At 42.3% G+C, this 22,061-nt stretch overlaps 1 protein-coding gene across 2 annotated transcripts in view; it reads left to right on the forward strand.

Moving 5' to 3' along the window:
- Positions 1-22,061, forward strand: part of CUL1 (cullin 1) — a 3,347,782-nt gene that overhangs the window by 1,776,810 nt on the left and 1,548,911 nt on the right. For both annotated transcript variants that reach the window (XM_044064870.1, XM_044064871.1), the window contains exon 13: positions 18,307-18,438. In XM_044064870.1, the coding sequence (XP_043920805.1) occupies positions 18,307-18,438 (132 nt within the window). The remainder of the gene's footprint in view (positions 1-18,306; positions 18,439-22,061) is intronic.

Raw genomic sequence — 22,061 nt, forward strand, 5'->3', positions numbered from 1 at the left:
TACAAGCTCAATCCCTGCCAGGAAAGCTGAATACTCTGGCAGACGAACTAAGCAGAAATCTCATGGACCCACACGAGTGGAAACTGGAACCAAGGATTTTCAACATGTTGACACGCAAATGGGGGAGTCCAGACATAGATCTTTTTGCCTCACCCCAGAACTATCAGTTGGACAAATTCTGCACAAGAATTCATCACAAAAAAAGCCTGGAAAGTTGATGCTCTATCGGTCTATGCTTTCCCCCCTCTGCCTCTGCTCTCCAAAGTTCTACTAAACGTCAAACAGGACAAACCAAAAATAATTTTGATTGCTCCAGACTGGCCTCGCCAACACTGGTACCCACTCCTGCGCAATGTGTCACACCTTCCACCGTGGCACCTGCCTCAGACACCTTACTTACTGTCTCAGCAGAACAACCAAGTTCTGCACACTCGGCTCCAAACTTTGAATCTTGCAGCGTGGTTAATCACCTAAATTCACCCTTAGCATCCCTCAGCAAACCTGTGATGGATGTCATTTTGGAGGCAAGAAGGATTAGTACTAGAAAATCTTATGCTGACAAATGGAAAAGATTCTGTGCCTGGAATCAGTCACAAGGGATAAGCACAGAAGTGCCCAGTATTCTTCGGATTTTACAATATTTAGCTGAGATGCTTCACAAGGGCCTGTCCTTTTTCTTCCATAAAAATCCATGCCTCAGCCATTTCAGCTCATTACAAAGCAGAACCTCCCCTCTTCTCTCATCCTCTGCTAAAGCATTATCTCAGAGGGGCCAAAAACTTAAGACCACCCAGGAGAGCTTCTACCCCTGCCTGGGACCTCAACTTTGTATTGGAAAAACGTACTCTTCCCCCTTTCGAGCCAGATGCTACTGCAGACTTAAAATTGCTCTCCTGGAAAACAGCTTTCCTTTTAGCAGTCACTTCAGCTAGAAGGATTTCCGAATTACAGGCTCTTATGGCACTGGAGCCTTTCATTATTTTTCATGCGGACTGTGGGTCTCTCAGGACCAATCCATCCTTCATGCCTAAAGTGGTATCCAGTGTGGCTCTTAATCAGACCATTCATTTGCCAACTTTCTTTGCCAATCCACAGAACAAGGGGGAGCGGATTCTGCATTTATTGGATGTAAACAGACAACTTAGATTTTACTTAAACAGGACAAAATCTCTAAGAAAATCTGAACAACTACTGGTGGCATTTGCTGCAGGGGCAGAGGGAAAGGCTATTTCAAAGCAGACTATTTCCAAATGGATAAGCCATTGTATTAATTTCTGCTATATGCACCATGGTAAAACTATCCCCCAGGGGATCAGATCTCATTCCACCAGGGCAGCATCTACTTCTGCAGCCTTTCTCAGATGTGTTCCTACCAGAGACATTCTAGAAGCTGCTACCTGGAGCTCAGTTCATATGTTCACCAAACATTACCATTTACCTTTCTTCTCTAAATCCAAAGCTGGCTTTGCCACTGCTGTCCTGCAGGGCCTTATAACTGGTCCTAATGCTGTATAAATCCATCCTCCCAACCATAGCTTTGGGAATCTACCCAGGTGTAATGACTGCAACAGTGAAACACGAAGAACATAGTACAGTTGTGTGCACTTACCATAAATGTAGATTTCGAATGTATTCACTGTTGATGTCCTGGTTACCCCTCCCTTCAACCCCCTGTTTTTTTTCTCTTACTATACTTATACTTTCCTTTACTATGCTTAAAAGCCTTTTTGGTGTATTTGCTTTTGTTTGGAGGTATATTTTTGTGTTTTTAATTACTTAAATATTTGGCTCCCCATTTGGGGGGCACCTGACATCTGAGGCAAGAAAAACTGATTTAATGGCGTCTGCTGCATATTTTATACCCCTGACGACCTGACGTCATGGAAGAAGGGACAGCAACCGACGCAGGACCCAAGACTTTGTTAATCAGGCCTACTGAGGGCAACCTGCCAGCAGATTACCCAAATGTAATGACTGCAACAGTGAATACACTCGAACATCTACATTTATGGTAAGTGAACACAACTGTACTTTTTCTTGTTAGGATATAATCCATATAGCATAAGTCTACTGCAGCAATGATCATTCGGACATTTATTATTGTAGTAAGTTTGCTTACACAGCTGTACCTTTTCATTTTTCATGCAGGTGGCCACGGGCAGTGACCAGAAGCTTCCTCAGAGAGTGGTCTTGCCTAGGGTCTATATTATGTTGATGAAAGACGTGTTCATCGAACACGTCTTCATTGACACGCAAACAGTGAACAGACTAATCTTCTAATGGCCACTTAAGCGTTTTTTTTTCCCCCAGGGGGAAAAAATTGCTTGGCCAAAGAAACTTAAAACAAATGGTCAAACCCTACAAAGTGGGAGGTTGTGCCCCCACACCCCCCAACTAAATATGGCAATTCTGAGATTGCACTACTGTGGGGAAAATGGCAAATCCTCGAAGAAAGTGGTTTGTTCTCCTTGGAAAAAATTAGCTGAAGTGGCTGTTCAGAGATTAGTGTGTTAGCTGTTTGTGCAGATGAAGACATGTTCGATGAACACGTTCGACAACGTAATATAGACCCTCTTGCCTACACAGGAGAGATCTGTATTTCATCTGAATGTTCAAAATCTGACTCTAACTGTTAGAATAATATGTTTTGATTCCTTTCAGACACCTTTATTCTGAGGATATGCCTCGTATATTTAAGGAGCAAGAAAACCTGTAACTAGGAAATCTTACTTATCTAAATAGAAAATATTTTCTCTCTAATAAAATAGCGGACAAGATCCATCTTAAGTGGTAGCACCACGATTCTTTACTACATGTGTAAAATGCTCATTTCTGGCCTAATGTACACTTTAAAAATGCATCTTTTTGCCATTTTATCTAGTTTGCTAGTGCTTCCTCCCTTATATTCTCTTTGTCAAATTAAACAATTTCTCAAGTGAATTTTCTGTATTAGGCCACCAAGAAATATTGTTCCTGCTTGAGATTTAAATTTTCAGCTAAAAAAAACTAAAGTTCCCTTTGAACCAGCAAACAGTTATCTAAAATTTTCAGTTTGGAAGAAAGCTTTGCTGGTTATCTTCTGCTAATTGGATACTTGATTTGCAGGCACTTAAATTTATTCAACCTTCCTTGGTATTCCATAAGGGTATGACGAGTCTTAGAGCCACTCGTTCCTTTATTCCTAATGTAGTTTTTAAATTTACACTTAACCAAGCTGTCTATCTCCGTCTTTTATTCTAATCCACAAAATCAGGGGAAGTTCTTCTTTTCCTTGATGTACATAGACAACTCAGAATTTATTTGGGTAGAGCTAAATATCACAGGAAAACTGGTAGACTTTGTCTTTTGATAAAAAGAAAAAGGGGCTGCCAGTTCCTAAACAATTTCCAGATGGTTTCTCTTTCAGTTCATTTATGTTGTTGTTCCCATGGTGAAAACCTTCCAGGAAATGTAAAGGCTGACAGTACTAGGGCAGATGTTCTTCTTTCACTGTTGCAGTCCTGACTTGTGGGATTTCTGGCTGTGGAAGCACTTGGCCAGCCTGAATACCAGAATAAAAATATCCCTCCTGCGAAGGCTGGCGGACGTCCTACCCTGACATCAGAACGCCTGGGTATAAAGGGAGCCAGCTGATGCCATGACATCGGTCTTTTCCTGCTGTCTGATCCTTAAGCAGTGTTTCAATCTGGCAGTCAGTCCACACCAGAGAAAAGTTTTCTAAAGCGAAGTACCCTGTTGGGGAACTTGTTTTCTTACTTTAATGCATGTCACATAAGGTTAACAGTTGTGGTAAGCAAATCCCACTGAGAGACTTTCATACTTTGTCTCAACGATCTAGGCCCTGTATCACAACCTCCCTAGTTGCCGTGTTTACACCCATTTCAATTCTAGGACTATCAGGTGTAGGGCTGAAATCTTAGCTAGGCATCTTAGTCTGTCATCTTCTTTGCACAGGTTGATGGCATCTGCCGGTCGTCTCAAGGTTGAGCTTCTTAAGAGTAAGAAAGTCAAGGAAAAAAGGCCCAAGCTTAGAGCCTCCGATGACCACCATTCACCCATCTGCCAGTCCCCCAAGGCTTGTTTTCACTGAGGAAGCCCCCCTTGTGCAATCAAGGTGGTGGTACAGGCCTCTGTCAAGACCCTTATGGACTCTGACATGCTGTCAGGTCCCTCAACTTCTACACAGGCTTTGGCTTTCAGTTAGTCATTCAGTTCTAGAGGCTCTTACAGACCTCGACTTCCGATGAGCGATCTTGTACCGGTGACATTCCTTCAGGGTGTTAGCCTACATCAGTTCTGCCTTACAAACAGACTGTGCGTCAGGATTACAGATTTACCTAGGTCCAAGGCTAAGGCTACTTCAAAGGTTCTACCTTGAGTCCTATGCCTAGGCATACTGGCTCCCATTCAGCAGGTTATCAGCAAGACCGACCTGGTGGATTAGCTGAGGACCTTATCTCCTTAGTCAGAGCTAGACACACCCCCCCTTTTGAGTCTTCTCCAGAGAAATGAGGGATCCTACCACTGGAGTTTTCTCTGAACCTCCTGATTCAGATGAAGATTCTGACCAGGAGGAGTTTGTCTTTGAGGAGGGACCCTTCTGTACTACTTTTGAAGATTCAGATTCTGAGGAAAATCTGCCTTCAGCTTCACCTCCTGAATACATCACTTTTGGGGAAACACCTCATGCCATGAGGGAACTTTTCCAGTGGGTGGCACAGGAATGTCCACAGTCTAAAAAGAGGTTTAGGGAGTTCCTTGACCTCCAAGAACACAAACCTTTAGCTATTCCTCCTGTGTTGAAGCTGGTAGAGCATATTTTTATGGACTCTTCCCTGAATCCAGATTATCTACCTCCAGTCCCTCAAAAAACAGGTTTTACAGGCATTGGACTCTCATAAATAACTCTTCACAAACCCTTCTGCTGACAGAGGTTGTCACTCCAGGTCCCAAGGGAACAAGAGCCAGCTCTTCAAAGAAGCCTTTGCCTACTGACAAAGAAAGTAGGGCATTTGATAGGTTTGGTAGTCTACACTTCTTCTACCCTAGCTATGAGGGCCCTTAACTGCAAGTTTCATATGATAAAATACCAACAAAGTATTTTAGATAAAAATGAAGAAAAAGGTATCCTCCCTGGAGGACAAGAATATTTCTAAGTAATTGTTGGACCTTTGCCATTCCAGCTCCCAGGTGGCAAGACACACTTTACACAATGGCTATGATGCTATGGAGCCCTCTAGCTAAACTGCTGTATCTGGCTCTGTCATTAGAAGGCATGCTTGGCTTAGAGAACAGACCCTACCAGACAACGTCAAATCCAAACTTCTAGATGCACCCCTGGGTAAGGGCTTCCTTTTTGGGCCAAAGGCTGAGGCTGTTTTAAAGAAGATGGAAGATAAAGCAAAATCTATGCAAACTGTCAAGGACTTCCTCCAAGTTCAGCATCCTAGATTTAGTAGGAATTTTCCCACTAAACACTGGTCCTTTCCCTCTCAGTCAAAAAGCGGCCAGAGGAAGCTTCTGTGAAAAAGGCCTCAAAGGCAGTAGCAATCACAAAGACCCAGGCAATAGTCCTCAGGAACCCCCAGGCAGGGGAGTTCTAGGCCACAGGGCCCCGGCAGAGAATAACAATGACTCTTCCTTTCCCCTACTCACCCCCCCCCCCCCCCAGAAAAAGTAGGAGGAAGGCTATCCTTGTTGGAAGAAAACTGGTATCTCATTACTTTAGGCAAGTGTGTTCTGAAAGTTATCTCAGACTGTTACAAGCTCACTTTCAAAGCACCATTAAAATACTCAGTTACCCAGATGTTCCACAAAATCAAGGAGCAGAAGCCCAGTTCACAGGGTTCAGTGGAACCAGTGCCAGGTCATCAAATAGGGAAAGTGTTCTACTCCGGGCTATTCTTGGTTCCCAGAAAGGAAGGCTGTTAGTGCCCTATTCTAGACCTGGCCACCCACATTTAATCCCTGCTGGTACCAATATTCAAAATGTTGACTCTTCAAAAACTGCTTACCATAACAGCCCCTCAGGCCTTAATGGTCATTTTAGACCTATAAGATGCTTACTTGCCATTCCTGTAGAGGAATCTTGCAGAAGTTTTCTTCATTTCAGAGCAAGTACCAATCACATTCAATTCTCTGCATTGCCCTTTGGCTTGTCTACTGCTCTCAGGGTCTTTACAAAGTATTTAGCTCCTGGGATCATCATCTGCAGAATAAGAGGGATCCAAATTTACCCCTGTCTAAATGACTGCCTCATTCAAGTCACGAGTCGGTCAAAGCTCATCAAGGATCTGGCCTTTACCCAGACCCTCCTCACCTCCTGGAGGTTCACCATAAATCTTTGCAAATCCAGCACAGACTCGGCCATCAGGATAGTTTTCCTGGGGGTGTTCTGGATTTCTCCCTTCAAAAGGCCATCCTCCCTCCAGAAAAGGTCTCCTCCTTGACTCAATACTTCTAAAGCATTATGCAGAGAAAATGCCTCTCAGACAGGAAATTCCTCAGAGCATTGGGATACATAGCATCTTGTATCATCAGATCACTCTGGCAAGGCAACACATGAGGAAGCTCCAGTGGTACATCAGGAATCTGTGGTACCAGAACTCACAGTCCCTGGAGAAAGAAATTTAGCTGATCCCTTGCCTCAAGGAGGAATTTGCATGGTGGACACGGGCATGTTCCCAGAATCTGGGTCTCCCCTTCAGGTTCATCCCCAAGGGCCATACTTTAACCACAGATGATTCAGAGACAGCCTGTGGGGGGCTCATTTCCAACACCTTCATTCCAAGGGCAGATGGGAAGATCACGTCAGACACAAGCACATAAACTGGAAAGAACTGATGACAGTGCAAAAGGGCCTATTGGCTTTCAAAGATCAGTGGAAACCAGGAGTCCTGCTTGTCAAAACAGCACCACAGTCATATGTGGTAGATGAACAAACAAGGGGGCACCCAATGTTACCCAATTTGTCAACTAGTGATTCAGATCTGGGAGACACCTCACTCTCTGGGGGATTGCACCTCATGGCACATTAACCTGCCAGGGACTCCAAACACAGTAGCAGATCATCTGAGCAGGAACTCAATGGATCCCCACAAATGGCATCTGCATTGGAAGCATTTCCCAGCATAGTCTGGAGATGGAGGTCTTCCAGGAGCAAACTACCCTCAGCCTTTTACAACAGATGCTTTCTCCCTCCTTTGGAGCCCACCTGTTCCTTTATACGTGTCCTCGCCTGCCTCTTCTTCCAAGCATCCTCCTAAAAATCAAGGAAGAAGGCTCAAGGGTCACCCTGATAGGCCCAGACTGTGCCAGGCAGCAGTGATATTCTCTGCTACTAAGTTTAACCAAAGAAAATCTGTGGCAATTATGTCGGAGTGAACCTGCTGACTCAGGATAACGGGAAGTTTGTGCATCCCAACCTACAGACTCGGTCTGGATAATTCTCCAAAACTCTACTCTGCACACGCCCTAGGCAGACACGTTCAAAACACCCTCAAAGAGGCTAGAAGGCCTAGTACTAGGAAATCATACTCTGCCAAGTGGAAAAGATTCTCCATTTGGTGTCAGCAGCAAGGCCTTAATCCTAACTCAGCCAATATCTCTGCCATTTTAGATTACCTGGCTATGGTGGACAGAGGTCTGTCCTTTTTTTCCATCAAAATTCATGCCTCTGCCATTTCAGCCTGCATCCCTACTCTTCCTCCTGTTTCCCACCCCATGATGAAACAATTCCTTAGGGAAATAGTTCACATTAGACCTCCCAGGAGACAGCCCACACCTCCATGGGACCTCCGTTTTTTTTACAGAGAAATTGATGCTACTCCCTATGAACTGGCAGCTTCTGCTGATTTTAAATTCTTAACCTGGAAGACTGCTCTTTTACTGGCTATTACCTCGGCTAGGATGGTCTCCGAGCTGCAAGCTGTCATGGCAGTAGAACCATTTCTCATATTCCACCCAGAGTATCACTCAAAACTAATCCATCACAAGGTGATAGCAGACACATCCTTGAATCAAGCCATACACTTTCCCACCTTCTTCCCCAAGCCTCAGAACAGTTGGGAAAGAATCCTTCACTCCTTGGATGTGCACAGACATTTTTGCTACTATCTTGACAGAACTAAATCTTTCAGAAAATCAGACCAACTCTGTGTCCTTGCCATTGGCTCTGAAGGTAAAACATTTCCCAAACAAACCATCTCCAAGTAGATCTCCCACTGTATTTCCTTTTGTTACAGCCATCATGGCAAAAAGCCTCCTGAAACTCTAAGGGCTCATTCTACCAGGGCCATTTCTACCTCTTCTGCCTTTCTGAAAGGAATACCTCCCAAAGCCATTTTGGAAGCTGCTACCTGGGTACTTGTGCATACCTTTACCAAACACTACCACTAAGTCTAACACAGGATTTGCCACTGCTATTTTGCAGGGCATCCTCTCTTCTCCATAATCTATCTTCTGCCATCATCTCAGCTTTGGGGATCATCCCACAAGTTAGGACTGCAATAGTGAAACATGAAGAACATAGTACAGTTGTGTACACTTTTACCATAAATGTAGGTGTTCGAGGGTGTTCACTATTGCAGTCTTCTTTCCCTCCCTCTTTCCCCCAGTAGTAGTCTACTTCAATTTTCTTCACTAACCAGAGGCCCCCCTGGGTGTTTACGCTGCAAGCCCCTTTTTCTAACTTTGTCCCTTACTCATGCTTAGCCTGGGGGCTCCTACCTTCCAAGGGGCAAGAAAAAACTGATGCCATGGCATCAGCTGACTCCCTTTATACCCGGGCATACTGACATCAGAGTAGGGCATCTTCCATCCTTAGGACGAGGGAGATTTTTATTCTGGTAGTCGGGCCGGCCAAGGGCTTCCACAGCAAGAAATCTCACAAGGTAGGACTGCAAGAGTAACTACACTCAAACATCTACATTTATGGTAAGCTCACACAACTGTACTTTTCTACTTCTGAAGTATTTTGGAAAGGTGTGGACTATGGATCCATTTTTTTTTTTGAAGCAGCTAAATGGTCTTCTTCAAACATTTACTAAACATTACAAACTGGAAGCTTTCCTTAGAGGTAGGACTTGATTCACCAAGATTGTGCTTAAAGGCATTTTGGGCTCTGGTTTAGATCCCGCCACCCTCTTTTCTTGAGTTTTGGCAATTGTCCCATTGGTGATCAGTACTGCAATAGTGATGTTAAGAACATAGTACACTTGTGTCGGTAACTTGCTATAATAGCAAATGTTCAAATAGATCACTGCTGTAGTACATATACCCTCCTTTCATCCCCCTTGGTGACCTCTTTAGCCAGGATGGGATACTCTTTTTCCTATTTATTTATCATTTTGCTTCTCTTTCTTTCCCCAGTTTACACCACTTGGATTTACAATTGTCTGCTTTAGGATTTAGCCTTCCACCTAAAGGGCAAAAAAGCTCAGATTTTTTTATTGTGTCCCTTATCAACCCTGCCCCTTTCACATTTTTTTTCTACATGGCGTTGGAATCTTATGTCGGCCGTCTCCACCTCTCCAGCTTGTGTGCCACTGTCCTACATTCTTAGATGTCAGCCTTTCTTTGTGCCTTCCTCCTGTCTCTATCAAATCTTCACCAAATGATTGTCTGCTTTCCTGCACATGCCTGAACCACAGTAATCTGTTGTATTTGGCCTTCTCTGCATCTGACGTACTTGGGATTCTGCTCTGACACCATCATGTCTTGGGTGTCTGGGTGGAAGGATCTCCTGTTTCAGAGAAAATTGATGATTTTTTACAGCAAGTGGATAAGAGAGATTATATCTTTAGATTACAACCTGAAATTTCATGGGTTTTTTTGCCCCTTTGAGGAAGATTCTCATTCCATCATATGAGGATGAGTTAACAGAATCTTTTGTTGGCTACACAGTGTAGAGTGATGTACAAGGCTCCAGAAGAAGATCAAGGAAAGGCGTTTTCTTTTTCTTTCTGTTTTTTTTTTTTTTTAATTTTTTGTCATACCAAAAAGTTAATTAGCTGGAAGACAGTATTACACCGACCAAGGTTTAACTGTGTTCTGAATTCACCAAACTTAAATGATTTGACCCTTCTGGTTCTTTTCCCACTGCTTCCAGAAAAGTCATTGGCTACCCTGAATCTCATGAATGCATGCCTTCATATCCACATCAAAGAAACAGCAAAGTTTCAGATTCAGAGTAGGACAGAAACACTTTCAGTTCATTCCTTTCCACTTTGCCCAGAATTTTCAGCAAATGCTTAGCACAGTTGTTTGCCTGCCTGTGGATTCTGGGAATCAGTATTTTCCCTTACTTAGATGACTGATTAAGCTCTTCTCCAGAGCAGAGATGCAGAGTGCTCCAAATTGCTCTTTGCTCTGTTTCAGCAATCTGGGGCTCTCCTTAAACTTGCTGTTATCAAACTGTGTACCAAAAACATCAAAGTATTTTTTTTTTCTGGGGATGTTCTTGTTGCACATGACTGGTAAATTTGTGCTCCAGGACATAGTAAATCACATAGGGGAGTTTATTTGAGGTATAGCCCCAAAAAAGTGGCCATGTAAGTGTGGCTGTTAATAAAGGCCTTAAGTATGTCACAGTGCATCCTACTGGTCATCTTTGCTAAATTGCACACAAGAGAGGAGAGCTAGAGATACAAGGGTACCGTAGAAGTCTGTGGGAGTAATGCTCTCACTCACTGAATTTCTGTCAAGCAGAAGCTCACAGTGGTAGTCTTGTCAGATGTGAACCAGGGGAAGATGTCCCAGACTTTCACCACTGATGTTTTTGGTCCTGGAATGGTGACTTTGCATCAGCAGGTTCATTGGTACAAGGAGTTTGCAAAACATCAGTATAAAGGAAATAATGACAGCAACAACAATCACTTCACCAACAAAATAAAAAAAAAATAAAAAATAAGGAGCCAAAGATAAAATAAGCTGCTGTATACTAACCATTTACTAGTGGTTTCTGGTACCTTAGCCAAATTGCCTTCAAGGGATAACCTCTATACCATCATGCAGCCTTTATAAATTTATAAATGTGAACAATTTACACCTTATGATTGTTTTCACTTTGTTGCATGGGAATTGTGCAATTAGTGTATTAATTTCAATTATTCAATCTTAAGGTGTAAATTGTTCACATTTATAAAGGCTGCATGTTGGTTTAGAAGTTATTCCTTGAAGGCAGTTTGGCCGAGGTACCAGAAGCACCAGTAAATGGTTAATGTACAGGTTTCTTATTTTTTATTTAAAGGAAATAATGGCCTTGTTCTTAGCAATAAGAGCATTCAAGGCTGCCTGATACACAACTATGAAGGTGATTGCAGGTAACAGTATGGTAATGTGGAATATGTATAATGTTGGAGGGGAAGGTAGGTCCATGTGTTCCAGCTGTTCAGACTTTAAGTAATACTGCAGTCGCATGTCCCCTTTTTGATTTCAAGCTGCAGTTGAATAGAGATCAAATCCACTTTGAACAATCACTTATGGAAACTGTGGAGCCAACAGGTTTTCAGCCTGTAAAGGGGGGGGTAATATCCACTCATTAGCCTGTTTATTCTGTGATGCACTTATCAGAAAGGTTCTGCAGCAAATACACATGCAAAACAACATAGGCTTTAATTTCCTCAGGGTTTCTAAAAAGCAGGGAAAGAAGGAAAGAACAAAGCTCATCTTAATAGCCCCTTTATATAGCCAGTGCAACAACGCTTCTTCCAGCTATGCATCTTGGGTGGAGGAAGTGCTTCCTCCTTGGTTCTGCACCCTCCTGACTTAGGAGAAACAATCTCTGGTTTATCGCTTAGCTTACTACCCTCCAATTTCCAGCTTGAATAATCCATTCCAAATGTTCAAGGACCAGTTCTTAAAATTGTACAAGAGACCCGGATGTCCATTCTAAATGGTGAAGGGTTTTCTTCAGGTGCAGTGCCAAAGATAGATCACCTCTGTAAGCTACAGTGGCTCTTCATTTACAGCATTTAGCAGGCTTTACAAAGAGCGCCCACTTACCCCGTTGCTGTGTGCATTCTCTTGATCCCTGTTTTGCTGTTCTGCTGTGACAATAAACGGATCCTAAAAAAAGTCCTGTACCACCTCTGTGGGATCTGAACTTCATAGTTTTACCAAAAAATGTTTTTATTAATAGTCTGTTTTGTTTCAACAATGCTGGTGGTATGATTTTAGGGTTTGTACCTTTAAAAATTTTGGCAGAAAAATATCGTGATTATTTCTTTTAAATACTTTTGTTTGGTTTTGGACATTTTTCTAAGTCTTGTAATGTTTGAGACAATGGTTTTGGACATTTTTCTGATGAAGTCTTGTAATGTTTGAGACAAATGCACTTAATAAAAAAAAAATTGTTTGATTTGTTCTGCTGCGCTGCCTGATTTCCCTTTCAGCGATACCTTCTTACTGGTTTGTGATTTGTTTCATTTTAATCCTTTGGAAGGAGTCATTACAGAGTCTGCTATATTCTCTAGCAATTTATATAGAGAACCAGTGACTTAAACTGTTGACTAAAGGATACCATGGAAGGGTTTTCCAAGTCCAAGGGTCAGCCGTGTATGAAGTAAAAGGCCAAGAAAGCTTGGTCTGATTCTTCAACTGTACCGCCTCCAACAGATGTCTCTCTTGAGACTGGTGAAAGCCAGGAGGATCGTGCGGTTTCTTTCTCTGATTCCTCTGCCGCGACTGCTTTGGAGGTTGGCATGGATCTGATGCCATGCATGTCCATGAAGGTTTTGCAGACATCCGCTTTAGATGTACAGGGGGAACTGAGACTGGTTATTTGAAGGGCCTAGAGGTGTTCCTCAAATTTTAATGAGGGAGGAGGTTTCGACTGCTATTATTGAATGTCATCAGGGGTCCGAACCTCCAAAAGTTTTCAGTGCTGACATCCCACTTAAAAAGAAGCAGAAAACTACTTATATTTTGCCTTCTCCAAAAGGTCCTCAGATTGAATGGCAAAACTTCACTCGAGGTCTGTTTAATGCTCTTATGGCTGTCAAGTCTCCACATGGAGTTTTTGTTCCTGATCCTTTCTGGTGGTCTACCCCTCTTAAGATACCCAGGGAACAGGATTCTTTTGAGGATGCTGCTGCTGGTTCTGAAAGTCCCTTACATATTCCTCCCAGATTCCATTACCACTTGACTGTGGTTCTGAGGAAGAAGAGTCCATCAGCCTTTTGAGGAGATTTCCTTTGGTGATACTATTTCCAGAAGGATGACATTTTTCAAATGAGACTGTGCTCAAGTGTCTGATATTTGGAAAAGCTTCTACAGATGGAGTCTTCTAGATGCTCTGCTGTTCCTCATGTTCTTGCTTGCTTGCTGGATGTTTTTTCCACTGCTTGTCAGGCTCCTGATTCCCAACCCCTTGCTCCCCCAAAAAAAAAAAGATAGGTTTTATAATGTGCCTGAAGACTGCAAGTTTCTTTGTGTCCCTCTGCTGACTCATCTGTGGTGTCAGTTACTTCTGATAAGCTCACCAAATTGTTGTCTTCACTAAGTTGCTTCCATCTGATAAGGATAGCAGAACCATGGAAAGGCTGGGCAAGAAGGTTATACTTCTGTTACCTTAGCCTTTAAAACTTTTAATTGTCAGACACATATAACTAGATATGTTCTGGCTCTTCTCTGTCAAGCCTGTCAGGCTATTTCAGATCTCCCTGATTCTGAAGGGAAGGCTTCTGCTGTTGCTTTGCTAGGGACATCCTTCCAAGTAGCTTGCATTCCATTAAATGCAGCTGTTGCTTCATCTTGGGCTGCTGCTTTTGGATCTGTTTTGATGAGGTATTCCTGGCTCTGACTTCAGCCTTTGCCTGATGATTTCAAGGCTAAAATGTTGGATGCTCCTATGGATAGTAAGCATTTGTTTGGTGCTGCTGCGGAGTTGTGTAAATCCCTGCACGAAAATGGCAAGGCCTTAGAGAAGTTGGTGTATTTTTGTTTCCCCTGTACCCAAGTTTTGGAGGAATTATCCTAATAAACCTATTTTTGTCTGTAGACAGTCTCACCCTCCCTACAGAGGTAAAAAGGGTGGTAGAAGGGCTCCTCCTGCTAAGGCTGCCCAAACTCCTCCTACTTAGAAGTTTTCCTTTTCCTGACAAACCAGGTGCTGTCGGACTATCCTTGCCCTGTTTTTCTCAGTGACATTCGTCTTTTCAACATGTCAGTCTGTCCCTTCTTATTCAGCTAAAGATCACCCAAGACTCCTAGGTTCTTTCCATTGTTCACCAGAGTTATAGTTTGGAAATCTCATCCCCCTTTTCTGGGCACTCCTCAGCCTCCTCAGGAACAAATTACATTTTTTTCTGGAGGTGCTTCAGGGCTTGTTGGCCCAGGAAACTATTTGGCAAGTTCCAGTTTCTCAAAGGAGGAAGGGGGTTTCATCCCATAATGTTTTTGGTCCCCAGGAAAGAAGGCATCTGAAGACCCATTCTGGATCTTTCTCAGCTAAATACCTTTTTGAAGGTCTCTTCCTTTTGGATACTGTCCCTTCATACTTTTTCCTCTGCTGCTTCCACCGCCTTTTCTAGTTTCTCTAGTTCTCTTGGATGCTTATCTACACATTACTATGCATCCCCCTTTCAGGAGGTTTTTATGTTTCTCTGTAGCTTCCCTGGCATTTTCAGTTCTCTCTTTTGCCCTTTGGCCTGTCTGCTGCCTTAGGGATTTTCACCAAATGCTTCACTCCTGTGATTGCTTTCTGCAGGTTAAGGGGGTTACAGATCTTTCCCTACCTGGATGACCTGCTTTTTTAGGCCTCGTCTCCAGAAATCTTAGTTCAGCATCTACACTTCGCCATTTCTCTCCTGCAAAGCCTGGGGTTTACTACAAATTTCAAGAAGTCTTTCCTGACTCCTTCTCAGGATCATGTTTTTCTAAGATGCATGATTCAGATTGTTCCTTGCTGGCATCCCTGTCTCCTCACAAGGCCTTAACTCTCGTTGCTTTCTTCCAGTCCATTTTTCCTCTGGCTTCAGTCACAGTCAGGGAATTTTTGAGGGCACTGGGTTACACAACTTCCACCATTCCTGTACTTCCTCTAGCCAAGCTCCACATGAGAAAGCTGTAGTGGTTCTAAAGTCAGTTCGGCTTCAACATTCTCATCCTTTAAATTTTCTAGTCCCTCGTCTTCCATGCCTCAAGCTGGAACTTCAATGGGTGGATTCATTAGTTGTCACTCAACCCAGGGCTTACTTTTCAACCTCCACTTTCCTCTCAGGAACTTTTCACAGATGCCTCAGTTGTGTGGGGACTTTCTTCTGGCCATCTGAAGGTGCAGGGCCTTTGGTCGCTTCAACAAAAGAAAGATCACATCACTGTGAAAGAGATGAGAGCTCTTTTGCTGGCTCTTCAGGCTTTTCATTCTCTCTTCCTTCCAGGGCACCTCAAGATTTTCGCAGACAATACCACAATGATGTGGTATGTCAACAAGCGGTGGTGGTGGGGGGTGCAAGGTCTTATTTCCTATGCAGGTTAGCCATTCAAGTTTGGGAGCTACCTATCCCATATCAGTTGACCCTTCAGGAAGTTTACATTACTTCAGATCAGAACATAATGGCATATTCTTTGAGCAGGTCCATCTCACGAGTGGATGCTTCATAAGAAAGTGTTTCTGGACATTGTCCACCAGTAGGGTACTCTTCAAGTAGATTTGTTTGCCTCCCCTCTGAACAGAGAACTTCCTCTACTTTGCGCCATGACCTCTGGCCTAGAAGGTGGACACCCTCTCTTTTTCTTGGAATGGGATGTTTCTTTATGCCTTTCCTCCCCTTTTTCTCATTCAGAAAGTCCTTTTCAAAATAAGAGGATGCTCCCAAAATCTTATTGGTGACTCCCTTTTGGCCCAGACAGGATTGGTCCCCCCTTCTTCTGCATCTTGCCAATGGGAGTCATCATTAGTTACTTCAGTGAAAAACGGCACACTGACCGAGACTAACTATGAGCTAAATAAAAACTTTAGTAAAGACCAGTTTCGCTCTAAATAACTTTAATTATTGAATTGTTTAAGTGGTTTCATCTTCTATATAAAAACTTCCTCAGATGAACTCTAAAAAGTCACACCCCCATTTGTACTCTCAAATTCTCCAATAACATCATGTGATAGCTGAGCCTTCAAGTCAAGGGAGAACCCATTGATAAAAAGTACAGCTAAAACTATGCATACAGACCCAATTAACATAATAAAATTCAACCTAATGAGTTTGAAAAATATTAAAATTCAGCTTGATAAGTTTAAAAAAGTAAGAGTTAAAAGATTAAACATACATGATTAAATGGACTGGCAAATAAATATAAAGTAAAAAATAAAAAAGTAGCAGTGATATTTATTGTCATAGAATAATATGATAACTTTTACTATCCAAGTTATTTTATCTGTGCAGTGGTTTCAACTTCAGTAAACATGCAGTTCTTAGTTTTTACTTTATTTTCTTTGCCAGTGTACTTCCAGTGATGGCTCCTCAGTCCATACTCTCTGTGTTTGTAATCCACATTCATCCTATTTTCCCCAGAGACCATTTACTAGGAAAATTTGCAAAAGTAAATGGAAGAGATTTTCTGTTTGGGCCTTCCAGAGGAATATGGATCCTTTGTTGGCTCCATTCCCTGCAATCTTAGACTTCCTGGCATCCATTTCCCAGGCTGGTCCAGTTATTCTACCACTAAAGTTCAGTTAATGGCTACTTCCATGGTTCATGATGGAGAAAATTGGGTGATATTAGCTTCATGAAGGGTACCTTCCTTTGTAGACTCTCCCCTCTTAAAGACCCTACTCCCTCCTTGGAATATGACAGTTCAGGCCTTGATCCAGCCTCCCTTTGAACCCGCCAACTGTGTGTATATTAAATTTTTTTAGTGGCAGTAGCTTCAACACAGAGAGTATCAGAACTGTAAGCCCTGTCCTGCAGGCGCCTTGCATCATTTTTCATAAAGAGAGGGTGCCCCACAGAAACAGTCCATCCTTTGTCTCCAGTGTAGCATCTGAGGGCTTCACTGAACCAGTGTATTAATCTCCCACTTTTCTTTCCTATTTTTTCCAGTAAAGGGGAATATATGCTACACTTGCTTGGGAGTACATTGCCAACTTCATTTATCGATTAATCATACCTAATCCTTCAGGAACAGGGATAAGCTATTTGTTTTCTAAAGCTAAGATGGGGGAGAGATTCTCCAAAATTACCTTAGCTAGATGCGTATCAGACTGTATTTCTCATGTCTGTAAGGGGAAAAAGGCGTAACCTTGCTGAAATCAGTCAGGGTTCTTTCAACTAGTTGTACCTCAACTTCCTCAGCTTTCTTTTCCAGGTCAGTAACATTTGTGCAGCAGCCAGCTGGTTCAGTGTTCACACATTTATTTCTCATTATAAGCTTGATCTCTAGGAATAGGGCATCCATTGGTTCAGCTGTCCTCCATAATATCCTTCCAGAGACCACCCTAAGGCCTAAGTAGCTGGGACTCTGTCCCATTCATTGAGGAATGAATGGAAGAGACAACATCATATTAAGAAAGTCATGAACTTACCATAATGATTGATCCATATTGTCTACGTCTGTCCTTTCTCAGCTTCCCACCTTCTTTCCCCCTTCCATTCTACTCCTTCCCCCCCCTTTCCATTCTGTAGAAGATAATCCACTTGGTTTCTGGTGTGACAGTATGGTGTGGCTCTTGAGTAATGCACACTCTTTCATCTCCTGAGCAGCATCCCTTCATGGATCTCAGCTGTGTCAGCTTTGCTGTCTATGTGCTGTTAAGTCTGGGGTTGCAGGCAAACTCTATCTGAGGTAATGTTGGGGCCTGAGGGGATTATGGGTAAGGGGAGAAGCTTGAGCTATGGAGAGTTGCCGAGCTTGGATCTAAAGACCAATTTGTTGAGGAAAGTTGGAAGAAGACAACACTGATCTATCATTATGGTAAGTACATAATTTTCGTTTTACTCACCCAAGTGTACTTTCAAGTATTTAAGAATAACTTGCAAGATCACATTTAGCTATTAAAGTAGACTTTTTTTTTAATTTACTTCAGCATTTTAGATTTTTTTTTTTGTAATTTCCAGCAAAAGCAAGCAAGTCCCAACGAATAATTTCAGAAAGAAAATCAGTCTCAAAAAGAAAACTGTTGAATTAATGGGAATGTACATCGTCCTGGGATTAGGATGTCATTGCACTTGTCTACCCTGCCACGGATTATGTTTTTTTTTTGTTTATGTTTTTATGTGCTAAATTAGTGAAAAAAAGAAAATGAAATACTCTGTAAGTGGATATCTGTACAAATACATTTTAATGATTTGAAATTGCTTTTGATTTCAGATGGTGGTATTTAAGTATATTGAAGATAAAGATGTCTTTCAAAAGTTTTATGCTAAGATGTTAGCAAAGAGATTAGTTCACCAAAACAGTGCCAGTGATGATGCAGAAGCAAGCATGATCTCAAAGCTTAAAGTAAGTGCTTTCTATGTAAATAATTGCATTTGCCTCATTGGGCAGTTTTAATTAGTTTGAAGTATGACAGTATTATTGCAGTACATAACCGTAGCCTTTCTTAATTGCTAAATAAAACAAAGGTACACTGACCTACCGCTGCAGAAGTAAAATCTTCTGTTTAATAACAGGTTTGCACTTTCATGACCAAAAAGTCACTTCATCAGACCAGTGAAAAACAGTTAAAATAGTGCTTGATAAATACTTAGCTGTAGCCAGTGAGAAAGGCCGTTTGATGTTTGAAAATATTCTCTCACATTAAAATCTTAAAATAAATACATTGTATCTAAGGAATCGATAAGCAGAGGACGAACCAAGAGGAAGCAAACAGCAGTTCCAGGGAACAGTCCAGCTATTAAGAAAATGTGGGAGCCGATGAGAGCTCTTTAGTTTGGAATATTTTGAAGAAACAGCTGTCTTAGTTTGAGCTATCCAGGCTCACACAAGAACTTTCATTCATTCCTGCCCACTGGGCTGATCTAGCTGATACTATTGTTGATCTTAAGATGTTCATTAGAAACATCATGTTGAAAATTATTTTCTCAGGATGGAATAATACTCTTAAAAAAAAAGAGTTCATTTACACCTCCTGCTCTCCCGTTGTTGGAGGCATTTAGTAAGTTATGTGAGAATGATCTTTTTGATTCTCTGGATAATGTTAGGAAAGTGCAGGTGTTTGGTAATCTAACTCGGCTATCGAGAGAGAGGCGTTATCTGAGCTCCATCGAAACAAAAGCATTGTAATCAAACCCGCTGACAAGAGTGGTTCCATAGTAGTTTTAGATGGACCATTTTATTATGCATCCAACATAAATGTGTTAGTTGAATCTACTTATACTGTTAGAGTTAGTAGACGTAGAATGATTGGTAGCGTAAGCAGAAACATTCAGGATTGTTTACTTAACCACTGCAGGTTTGTCACGTTATTTGATTGTGGAATTCCCTTTGATATTGATCCCAAAAGGACCTCCAAAGCTGCACAAGAACTCAAGGCAGCCTCCCTTTTATCCAGTGGTTTCAGGGATAGGGTGGCTCACAGAACCTTTCTGTTTATGTAAAAAAAAAAATTGAGATTTGTTTTAGTTAAGTCTTGGGTGGTTCTTGATGATTCTTAACATTTTCTACAGGACTTATTTCAGTTTACAAATCAACATGTTCTCCTGATTGAATGTTTATTAGTTACATTAGATGTTCACGCTTTACGGTCATTCCTAATCTAGAGGGCTTGGATTTAGTTAGATCTTATTTATTGTGAGCACTGTGCATACAACAAGAAAAATATTGATGTTAGTTTATTGAGTTGGTGCTTGAAAATAATGCATTTGTTTTAGACGGAACATATTTTCAGAGCGCGGGCATAGCTATGGGCACTTGCTGTGCCAATAGCTCCTCCAATATGGTATTAACCCAATGGGAAAACACCTTAGTGCTTATGTCTGATAGGTTCTCCCAGTTCATTCAGTCTTATCGCTTTGTGGATGACATTTTTGTGTTGTGGTCAGGCACTGTGAATGATCTGCTAGATTTTGTTGATTTCCTTCACACCATGACATTGTTTTTGAAATTTTCCCCCAAGTACTCCAGAGATTACATGGACTTCCTGAATATTAGAGTTACTAGATATCCTGATTTATCCTTCGGAATGGGTTTATACAGGAAGGGAGTGCCATAGAAATGCTCTGCTACATAGGCATAGCACGAACCCCAATCATATTTTTAGGAATGTGATCAAGGGTCAGTGCATGTGTATGTCCAGGGCTCAATGCCAATGACAGCGGCTTTCGTGAAGATTTGGGGACATTAAAGCATGACCTCTCTGAGAGCAGCTGCAGCAAAGACGAGGTAGAATTTGTCTCTCTCCGATTCCAGTGTTGAGCAACAATAGAGCTAGACCATATTTTTCAACTTACATTGTTCAGGATAGAAGAGAAACTAGAGAAGCAAGGCACTTAGAGTTCCCTTTATATTATTCTGGTGATGTAAACTTGGTCACTGGGATTTTTGAGAAACACTGGCTGGTTCTGCTCACTGATGATAGAATTAGGGACATTGTTGGAGAGATGTGACATTTTTGCGTTGAGAATAGAAAGGCCCTGAAGAGACTCCTCTGCTGTCTAGGGGCCATGATTATACACATCACCATGAATGAGGAGCCTGGTACCTTCCCTTGTGGAATGTGGAATTTTTGTGGCTATGTAGGTAGCGACAGCTGTTTTTTTACATCCAGTATCTGGATTTAGACATGTATTTAAAGTCAGGGCAGATGTTCATTGTGTTTCACTGTTGCAGTCATTACTCTTGGGTTATCCTGCTGGCAGGCTACCCGCAGTCGGCCTGAATTCCAAAGTCTTGGTCCGGCGTCAGTTGCTGTCGCCTCTTCCCTGACGTCAGTGTGCCAGGGGTATAAAAGATGCAGCCGATGCCATTTTCTTCAGTCTTTCTTGCCGTGCGGTGCCCGAAGCAAAAGCAGTTCACAAGTGCCAGTCGGCCGACTCCTGAGATTTTCAAAATCGAATTTCAGATCCGAAGTCTTCATTAAAGCTAAGTACCCCTTGGGGAAACTTTTTTTCTTGCTCCAGACCGATGTCAGAAAAAGTTAACAATTGCATTTCTTGTGGGAAGCAAATACCTCATAAGGATTTTCATTCTTACTGTATTCCTTGCCTAGGCCCTGATCACGACGTTGCTAGCTGTCGGTTTTGTGCTAGATTTAACCAGCGCACTATTAAGCGTCGGTACGATTTTGCCTTTCATTACTTTGGCCGAAGGTTTAATTATGTAATGCCGTTGGAACAGCCGACGACCAGAGTTTATAAAAAGCGCAAGGAAAAGGAAAAGTACAGGCATCAGACGTCCAAAACCGACGCCGAGGCCCCCGCTAGGCCAGTCGCCGGTTTGCTGGTTCTCAGTGAGGTGCTTTTGCAGCCCCTGACGCCCGCTACCTCAGAGCCACAGGCCACTTCCGACTCCCACGTGGAGCCGACTAGGCCTCTGGATACTCAAGGTATTGGACTTTTGGAAACTATTCCCTCAGATGGGTCCAGAGCTGCTGAGCAGGCATCGGCTTCTGAGGGTGTTTTCAGACCTACACAATTATATGTCAAGCCAACCTCAGCTTCAAAGACTAAAACAGCTCTATAAAGACAAAGAAACAAGTACAGCATTCTCCTGGACAGACTTCCATGCCTAAGAAACAGATGCTTAAAATGGCCGAAGACCTAATTACTTTGATCAGGGGTTCCCATCCCCCTCCTGGTAAGAGGCCTAGGCAAGACACAGAATATGACTCTTCTGATCATGTTTCAATTTCCTCTGATTCCTCTTCTGAACAGGGATACTCTTTTCCTCCTTATGAGGATTCTGATGCTGTAGAATCTATTCCTTCAGCCTCTCCTCCTGAGGATTATTCTTTTGGGGAAACCCTGCATACCATGACGGAGCATTTTCTCTTGGAGAGCCAAGATTACTCAGAATCTAAGAAAAGGCTCAGAGACTTTCTTTTACTACCTCAGCACAGACCTCTTGCTATTGCACCTGTTCTAGACATTGTAGATTATGTATTTTCAGAGTCCGGCCTGTCTCCT

This window comes from Protopterus annectens, chromosome 3.part0, assembly GCF_019279795.1.
Source record: "Protopterus annectens isolate FY-2018-M chromosome 3.part0, PAN1.0, whole genome shotgun sequence".
NCBI lineage: Eukaryota > Metazoa > Chordata > Ceratodontiformes > Protopteridae > Protopterus > Protopterus annectens.